The 9842-nt window shown below is 33.6% G+C and overlaps 1 protein-coding gene across 1 annotated transcript; it reads right to left on the bottom strand.

The window, feature by feature from the left end:
* Positions 1 to 286: 286 nt before the first annotated feature.
* Positions 287 to 9283, bottom strand: LOC130636227 (activating signal cointegrator 1 complex subunit 1-like). The gene is made up of 8 exons (XM_057445883.1): positions 8959 to 9283; positions 8110 to 8319; positions 3382 to 3554; positions 2610 to 2699; positions 2318 to 2364; positions 1593 to 1712; positions 1319 to 1514; positions 287 to 1151 (listed from the first exon to the last, which is right to left on the bottom strand). Exons 1-8 carry the CDS (start codon positions 9068 to 9070, stop codon positions 1035 to 1037), a joined length of 1065 nt encoding a protein of 354 aa, XP_057301866.1. The 5' UTR covers positions 9071 to 9283; the 3' UTR covers positions 287 to 1034.
* Positions 9284 to 9842: the final 559 nt, after the last annotated feature.

Below are 9842 nucleotides of genomic sequence, written 5' to 3'. Positions count from 1 at the left end.
AGTCGGCTTTCAAAAAATTAAGAAATTTTACTAGTTGTAAAAATAAAATGTAATATAAGGGACTTTTCTCACGCATGCCCCCATCAATTATTGACATTCGAATGGTAATCCTGAGAACAAGAAATTGGGCGAATATCGAGCACCCTGACAAATCAAAAAGTTCTTACAGAATTTTGGTGAATTCGAGTTTGAGAATTCTGGCTGCACAATTATTTATCAGTTAAAACAGTCAGTACAAATACGCGAGTACAGTTATTGAGCAAAAGAAAGCAAACAATTACAAAACTCAGTATATAACAGTATATATCAGTATATAACAACATATATCAGTATATATCAGTATATAACAGTATAAATCAGTATATAACAATATATAATAGTATATAACAACATATATCAGTATATATCAGTATATAACAGTATATATCAGTATATAACAACATATATCAGCATATATCAGTATATAACAGTATAAATCAGTATATAACAATAAATAATAGTATATAACAACATATATCAGTATATATCAGTGTATAACAGTATATAACAGTATATATCAGTATATAACAACATATATCAGCATATATCAGTATATAACAGTATAAATCAGTATATAACAATATATAATAGTATATAACAACATATATCAGTATATATCAGTGTATAACAGTATATATCAGTATATATCAGTGTATAACAGTATATATCAGTATATATCAGTGTATAACAGTATATAACAATATATAATAGTATATAACAACATATATCAGTATATATCAGTGTATAACATCATATAGGAACATATATCAGTATATAACAGAAGAACGCAGAATGTTTGACACGATCTTTTATCAGCGATATTTACTTCTTTAACCATGAATATCTGGTGCTAAAACCTCTGCGCGTGTGACTGAGAGTTACTTCCAAAAAGTTATCCAGTCAAACGCTTGAATTTTTTTACCAGCATGAATACGATGCGTTCATGCTAACAACACACAACGATGAGTTTATGCTAACAACACACGACGATCAGTTCATGCTAACAACACAAGACCTGCACGTTTATACTCTCCGTCGCTGGTAAACGATCCTTTTACTGATATATCCAGTGACTCGATTTTAACCTCGCCGAAATTAAAATCAGAAAATTCCTAGAAAATAATAAAAGAAACCTGACAACAAAGTATGAGAAATCCTTCTGTCCAAAAAATCATACCAGAGGTACAAATAAAGAAATTTCGCGAATTCAAGCCAAAATTTGAAAAACTAGCAAATTATTAATCACCCAGATACAAGTAAAACATATTTATGACGATACCTGAAGAATTTTTCTAGCGTCAAAAGTTACTCGCTGCATTTTTCTCGAATCGTTTTTACTCGCCGTAGCTTCTCTTCTACGTTCACGAAACAGCGTATTCATTATCGTGATATGTATCTTCACATTATCATATTGAGCTTTCAGGAAATCAGATGAGGCTAATGTGGCAACCAGTTCATCTAAAAATGATTGTAGCCTAAAAGCCAGGAAAATGTTGCATTCAAATACATTGAAACAACGAATATAACAATAGTGCTGCCAGTGAAGCTGTTACCTGTGTGATGCGTCAGGTAGTGATACCCTTGCGTATAAAACGTCCACTTCACTTGGGTCATCATTCATATATTCAACACCTCTTACACAAACACGTAGAGGCGCATCATTAAAGTATTTGCTGAAAACAAATATAAATTAAAATAAAGGATGATACATCTTTCTTAAAATTGACTGATGTGGAACTATAGCTTAAGGGTGAGGTCTGAGGTTTGGAGTTAAATTGTAGCTTAAGGGTGAGGTCTGAGGTTTGGAGTTACATTGTAGCTTAAGGGTGAAGGCTTAGGTGTAGCGTTGAGCTGTAGCTTAAGGGTGAGGGATGAAGTGTTAAACTATATCTTAAGGGTGAGGGCTGAGGTGTAGTGTTTAACTGTAGCTTAAGAATGAGGGCTTAGGTGTAGTGTTGAACTGTAGCTTAAGGGTGAGGGATGAAGTGTTAAACTATATCTTAAGGGTGAGGGCTGAGGTGTAGTGTTATATTGTAGCTTTAGGGTGAGGGCTGAGGTGTAGCGTTGAACTGTAGCTTAAAGGTGAGGTTGCTAAACTGAAAGAAATTGAAGTTATATAAGTGCAATAAATAATAAATACCAGTAAATAAATAAGCAATAAATATATCCCTACCTTAACTTACCATATATTTTTCGGCAGTATTCTTTTATTTGAATATTCGAAAAACTATTGAGGCGTAAGTATGATAGGGTAAAGTACAACATTAAACCGACTTACCTTTTTATCAGTTTCGTTTGCTCAGTAATCAACGGAAGAGCTTCTTCCTAAAATATAATATGCAACAACGGGTAACAAGTGTGACCACGTCATAGCTGTCTCTTTTACTGAAACAGTATTTTGTTTGTTCAGTAGTACACGTATCCAACTTAAAAGCGACATTTCCGCTGTGGGGACGCGGAAATTACACTTAGAAATTGCATTTTAGTGCCACGGAAAACGCAAAAAACGAGTAAAATAATGCACTCCCTCGCGAAGGGCAAATGTAAATAATAATTAAAAACAAGGTTACCAGTTCTTTGTCATTTAAAAATGTTAACAGACATAAAGTCAGATGAAGTCTTTCAGGATTTTGAAATATACTAGGGTCCACTCCTCTGGCCTAAAATAAGCAAGTACACAATGAAAACTAAAAAAATAACATCATTGACACTGAGTAAAATAATGTCAAAATTCAGGAGTAAGTGTAACAAAATCGTACGTTGTAACAAAATAAACTCAAGCGAAAACATGTTTTTTATGGGAACAACGAATTTCAGAGAGCGTTTAAAATACGCTAGTCAACTTTCTATCACGTCCACGATACAAAAAAATACAAAATTTACGGAAAATGTCCATGCTGACGTCAGCAACAATTAGCACATTTTGGGAGCGGAGGGGGCCAGCCAAATAACCTAAGATCTAAGTCCTAAGTTCGCTATGAACATTGACAAGTTCAATTGCGTAACCCTAGTACAGAAATGGCTTATACAACTACTGGTTGGGATGAACTTCGAAATTTCCCGCCTTGTCTCAATAAATTTGTGGATGCTAGAAGACCTGCCAACTAAAAATTATTGCAATTTTTTCAGGCTTAAAAAATTCCGGTCTTTGGTGTTCTCAATTTTTTGCCAAACGTCAGCATAGATGATCTTCAAAACTATGTACTAATACAAAAAAGATATAATCAAGGTTGCTGGTTCGTTGAATACTTAGCTCTAAATTATATAATACACAAACTATCATAACCGTCTGTTAACATAGATGGAGAGGATGAAAGATTTTTTTGTTAGAACGAGATATACCTTTATTTTTAACACATTTTTTTGGAACTCCTCCAAGTTATGTTGTATTTCTTCCGAGAAGACTGGTAACGAGAGAAAATGACCGGCAGGTTGTTGCTTGCGATTCAATTCGATAATCGTGTGTATCTTGGCACGCGCAGCAATCACTCCTTTACGATCTTTGCCACGGATAACTAAAAAAATTAGATAAAAATGACAACTCATGAAGCAGAGGACTAAGAAAGGCCGTTAGGGAGAAATTCTGACACTCTTTTTAAGGTTTTCTGTGATCGCAGAAAAATGTTACAGATGAAGTAAGGGGAAAGAGGAATTTTTTAATCGATTTTTTATAATTGCTGTGGCTTCTTAATTTTCTTAAAGTATCCTAGCGCTTGACTCACCCACCTTTAAATAAAATGAATGATAGAAAAAATTACTTTCAAAAAATTACTTAAATTTTGGGTAGTCCAGTACGAATTTAATTTTAACCCCATTCGGTCGGATTTTTTCGAAGAATCATTTTACATAATTTGGACACGTAATTAATCCAATTTCCCGATTTTGTCGGATTTTACCCGAAAATCTGAAAAAACAGGATTTTCGGGAAATTTTAAGCACTTTTTTATGCGATCCACGTAAAAACCGGAAAATATGTTCGATAACTTTTATTTAACTTTCAGAAACTTTAAAGAGAATGCAAAAATTCGCTCTGGAAGAAAAGGAATTAAATTTTAAGCAGATAGTGGCTTTTTTGACAAATTTCAAGCTTCTGATGACGTCACAGAAAATGTGCTGACGCAAGCAATTTATTGCTGGCATTTTGTTCCTTTTATGACGTACTATAAGTGTGCCAAGTTTGATTCAATTTGAACAACCCTATGAAAAGTTATTGAGGGGTGGCGAAAAATATAGCAAATTAGTCTACGGGCAAGGGAATTTTTTACATCTGTCAAATTGACGTGTTGGTCATAATTAAGATGCAAACAAATCAAATATATTGTCACGATTTGAAATTTGTAATGAGTTTAAACTCCCACTGTGTTTGTTAGCAACTCCCTTTTAATTCTTGCAGTAATTATAAACTATTAATTTATAACGGATAAACTCCCTGACACTCCCATTAGTTGAAAATAAATTTTAAATAAATTATTCTATTTTCACTCAAAATTTTTATTTTAATTATGGAAATTAGAAAAGATTCCAAAAATTCAAAAATTTGTCTGCTTTTATAGCCATTTTTTACCCATACGAGAAACACAAGAGATTATAATTGTTAATTTTTACGTCAACGGAGCGCCATGACGTCAAAAACAAAAAAACAAAAACGTCTTCATCGTGTTGGACGATGTTGGATGAAGTTTGATCGCCGTCAAACATTTCATCCAACATTTTCGGCAAGATCAAAGGAATTCTCTATCTGAGTCACGTGAATGTTGGATTGGATTGGTGGTACTTTTCACCCAACATAATCCTGCAAATTTCAAAGACACGTTCGAAATTGACGCTGGAATTTTTGAATTGAATGTTTTTAATTTGATGCGTTTCAATAAAAACAAGAAGGGCGAGTCTTTCTTCTGCTAGATTGGTCTGTGGCCACCACAGTTGCTCATCTGGTCCGGTGATATCAGATGGGATATTAAGTTAAGGAGGAAATCGAAATCCCCCACATCCATCCGAAGCATCACCCTAAATCCGAATCTTTAATATAATAAAACTTATTTTTTTACCGGACAGTCCCTTTAATGATATTACTTTGACGGAAGAAAATTTTGCCTTACGCGGGAAAAAACTTTCGCGGAAGAACAATTTGGATATTTTTTTACGGGAAAAATCTTTCGCGGACCGATAATGAAGTATTAAAAAACAATATAAAACAAGGGGTATGAATGTTGTAATTATTTTATCACAAAAAAATGGTATATAATATTTTTCGGAGTTGGTAGATGAGTCATATGATTTACTGTTATTGGCGCCTATGGTAGAAACGAATCTTGTAGTTGCTGATGATTTCACTGCAATATGTAGCCTTACGCCTGAAACAAAAACGATTCTCGACGACGATGACGATTAATGCAACCAGCAGAAGAAGAAAATAGAAACATTTTTAGTGTTTTGGACGAGTTAGACGAGGAAGCATAAACACTTTGTTATATTTATTGATTATTGACATTATCTTTTGAAAAGAGCAAGAATAGATACAAGAGTTATTTATTTTTTATTTGTTACATACCATTCCGAAATTTCATCAGCCTTTTGAATGAAAGCAGCACTGTAGAAGTCCTTCCGTCCGCCATTTTGTTTTTCAGGAATGAATGAACTCTTTATTGTTCGGATGTTTTTAAAAGCAGTCCCACAACCTAAAATTTTGCTTCATCCAACATGCATTTTTTCATCCAACATTCATCCAATATGGGAAAAAAATGTTGGATGAAATGTTGGACTGGTTTGCCCCCGCCTTTATAGAAGTATCCTGAGGACGTTACATTATTCGACCCGCTGACTAATGCAGATATTTTGGCCTTGGAATTGGTTGATAATGACATCGAAGGCGAAGATGAATCTCAATCAGATGAAGTTCGTGATGTTTTGGTTACTTTATTCGCAGAAACTTTCGCGAGAGAAACTTTCGCGAGTCCAAAAACTCGCGAAATTTTTTGGATAAATTTTCGCGAATCTACAAATTAAAATTTTTTTGGGAAATAAACTTACGCGAAATCTGAAATTGAAGAGTTTTGGCGAGATAAACTTTCGCGATTCGTGATTTTTTATGTTGCTTTAAAAAAAATGGCCTATATTTCTTATGATAAAAAAGTGTTTTTTTAACGATGTAATTTTCTCTCTAATGGTATGTAAAAACTTCTATTTACAAATTGGGTTCATCGTTAAAATCACAAAACAGATCAAAGACATTGATCTAGGCCCGTCATCTTCTGGCTCCAACGCTTCGCCGTCATCGTCTTCTTTGCCAGTAACTCGGTTATAAGTCATACATACATTTGAAACATCATCGCTTTTGTTTATTTCTAAATTTATTCCAACCTCGTTCCCAGCGCCAGTTGTGCCAAGTGAGGGCGAGTCAAGAAACTTTTAAAACAGCAATTTTTTTAAAATTTTAGTGGATAAACTTTCGCGAACGACAATTTAGAAAGTTTGTACTGAATAAACTTTTGCGAATGGCCATTTTTGAAAGTTTCGCGAAAATTCTCCGTATAAAGTAAACCAAGTCCTCTTGAAGTACGTCCTACAGTTGATGCCTTGATGAATTATTATATGACATCTGGATCAGTGGAGCTGCAAATACTCACCATCAAAGCGTCAAGAATCATTGAGATCGAAATAGAAAGTTGTGCAAAACGAAAGAAACTGACTTTTCACTTATTCTTAAACACATATGTTATTTGATTTAGTTTTCTGAACGGTTGTAGTTTTCAAGCTTTTTTATCCCTGAAGACACACGGTCAATGAAAAAGATATTTGCAGTTTTATTAATTATGTATCCTTTTTTTCTCTCCTGTAAAGGTTAATATAACTAAGAAATCTATTTTCAGAAAATCTTGAGAAGTGGGACATTTTAAACCTTTTTCGAAAAAGTCCCGGTTAGAGAAAGATTCGCTAAGTGGGACGAATTTCCGCGGCCCCTTGAGTGTCATACTTACCACAAGTGTTCCGTAAACGTTTATCGTGTTTTAAAGAAATGACAAGCAACAGTACATTTATTAGCTACACAGCGATTTGAATACTGCGTATTCGACCATAAAGTGTTTTTTCTCTCGAGACTTTTTTTCTTCCACCCAGAACTTTTCTTGAAATTCATGAAAGTCTACTGAATTTCAGTTGCTATCCTGAAATCAGGGTGCGTAGTAATTCGGAATATCTGCGTTATGAAGATGTTTTTCCTGAACCATCCAACTCTTCTTTCCACGATCTTTTCCACGTTTTTCCCAGAGATTCTTTATCGTAACCTCAATTTTCAAGTCTATCGCTTCTACTGGTGTGTTACGTGCCCTGAAAATTTACTTCACTACTACGACAAAAAATTTTGCATGGTTTTTCGGGCCTGTTTCACATTCCAGCACTTTCCAGATTGCTGTAACCCTGATTTACCGCAATGTTTTGTACAGAATCAATAAACATGAAACCCAATTATTTGATCCACTTTAATTAATGAGATCTTTGGCAACATCTAATTTCCGCGCAGAGTCGCTACGCGGAAAAATTTGATCTGAAAATATAATTGCGCAAAATATTTTTTTTTAGATTTGAAGTATTGAAAATCATAAAAATAAACAACATTAATAATCTCTCTGGCGTCAAAAAAAAAACATCAGTCATGCTAAACAATCTATTTCCATAAAATAAAAGCTGAGATCTTATAAACTTCTTCTATTGGAAAATGTGTAATATATCGATGTGTTTATAAATTTTTTTTATATAATTAGTTGTTAAAAGTGCGGGAAAAATAAAGTTTGTCTTAAACATAGGTGCGCGAAAATTGAATGCGCAAAATTTAAATTTACAAAAAAGTCATGAATTAAGGCATTAATATCATGTGTAATTCAATCTACCCTTTTGTTGTTCAATTGCTGCAAAATAAGCCAGCGCAAAGGACATTATGACAGTTTGGCATAACAGTCAGGACAATGGACAACGCAATTACAAGATGGCGTAACAAAAGGCGGTAAGATATACACCACCTTGTGTTTCCATACATGCACTCTTAAAAGTTTAAAATTTACCGACAAAACGTACCTATATCTCCTTCGCAACCTCTACTTGGTAACGTGATATTAGTATTCGTTTGATGTTCTAAATATTTTTTATTTTCGCTGTTTTTCCCAATGATGAACTTGAAATAAAAACTAGGTATGTTTTTGACGCGATCACAGAAACCTTGCTTTGTTTCTTCGATAGTATCGTATTCGTGTGTACACGACTCCGCTTCGTCGTAATAATATGCGTCTAAACAAAAATGGCGGATAAATAAACGAAAACACTGACCTCGTGCACAGAAAGACCGTTTGCGCAAAAAACAACTCTCAGACATTCTTATTTCTCAAAGCATCCCAATGAAAAAACAAGAACTACTCAACTGATAATAACTATCAGTCACCTCTCCAGTGTTGTAGTGTTTCTGCGTATACAAATCTTTAGCGGGTACAGGGAAGTAGTTCATTTTTTGGTAAATAATGCCTACACAAAAAGATACTTGTTAATAGCATGTATTAGAGGGTTATTTGCAGAGATTTGAAGAACTCTTGAATGGCCTGGTCTAAAATAATGAAAACTAGAAATTACATCAAAACTTTTCAATAATAAAATTGTTTTTTAAAAATTAAAGAACTGCACGGGTTTTTTATAAGAACGTATAAATTTCAGCTGAGGCTGACTGGTGTTGAAATTACCTACTGTTTTTACTAAAACATTTGCATACTAGTAGAAAAATTATTCTTTCTTAGTTCGACAACATATCAGCTTTAAAAACAGTGCGCACAACACAATCAGTTCAAAAACCATAGAGTAAAAAAAATGCCTGAAAGATAAATAATGAAGAATAAATAATGAACAACCAAATCAACAAACAAACAAATACTAACTCACCATCTTCTACGTAAGTTTCCTTCCCAGTTTCAACAGGTTGTCTATCAACACAACATATTGCTCTGTATCTGCGAGATTCAATTCTTATAATATCAGGCTTTAATACATCCATTAATGTTTATTCAATTTCTGCATGCAGAAAATGTAAAAGAAATGAGTAACCGTAACCAGCACCAAGTAAAATTAGCGATCAAAAAAATCCAATTAGTGAAATTTTCATTAAAACAATTTTCGCAATCCCATCTTCACTGTTTAGAATGTTACGATTCAATCTGGCGGAGGATTCTCTACTGTCGCTAGTATCTTGCAGAATTATTATGATGTACACTAAACGCTCTAAGGCCAAGATTTGGTCAAAATTCTAGTAAATAAATAAAAGCCTTTAAGCGCAAGTGCAAAGTTCTTGTAAACTGTTTCAGGTGGGAATGAAAATTTTGCACTAAGCAACTGAGGTTGAAATGAAGGCGCTCATAAAAACGTGTACTAAATATTTTAATACTAAGAAAATAAATGAATAAGTCTCACATTTAAGCAAGATAAAACAAAGTGGCCAACAATTTGTATTATAAAGCCGCTCATTTTTAGACCGACCTTTTTAATTTCCCGCCTACCACATAAAGTTTGTTTCCCGACCCAATGATAGTTGCAACTACCAACCCAAATTATTTTTACAAGCTTACAAAATTACAAATCTTTGATAACTGAACAAAGAAGAAAATACTCTCACAGAAAAAACAAGCGAAAAGCAGTGAGGTCTACACTAGAGAAAACAGTTAAATGAAAACTTCGGGTGAAATATGTACAGGTAGCGTTTCTTTATATTAGATAAAAATATTCGTTAGTATAAAAGAACTACTGACTTACAAAATCAAATATATATATTT

The sequence above is a fragment of the Hydractinia symbiolongicarpus genome, chromosome 3 (genome assembly GCF_029227915.1).
Source record: "Hydractinia symbiolongicarpus strain clone_291-10 chromosome 3, HSymV2.1, whole genome shotgun sequence".
Classification (NCBI taxonomy): Eukaryota; Metazoa; Cnidaria; class Hydrozoa; order Anthoathecata; family Hydractiniidae; genus Hydractinia; species Hydractinia symbiolongicarpus.
Note: the sequence above shows the minus strand (reverse complement) of the source record. Positions and strands in the feature narration are given on the sequence as shown.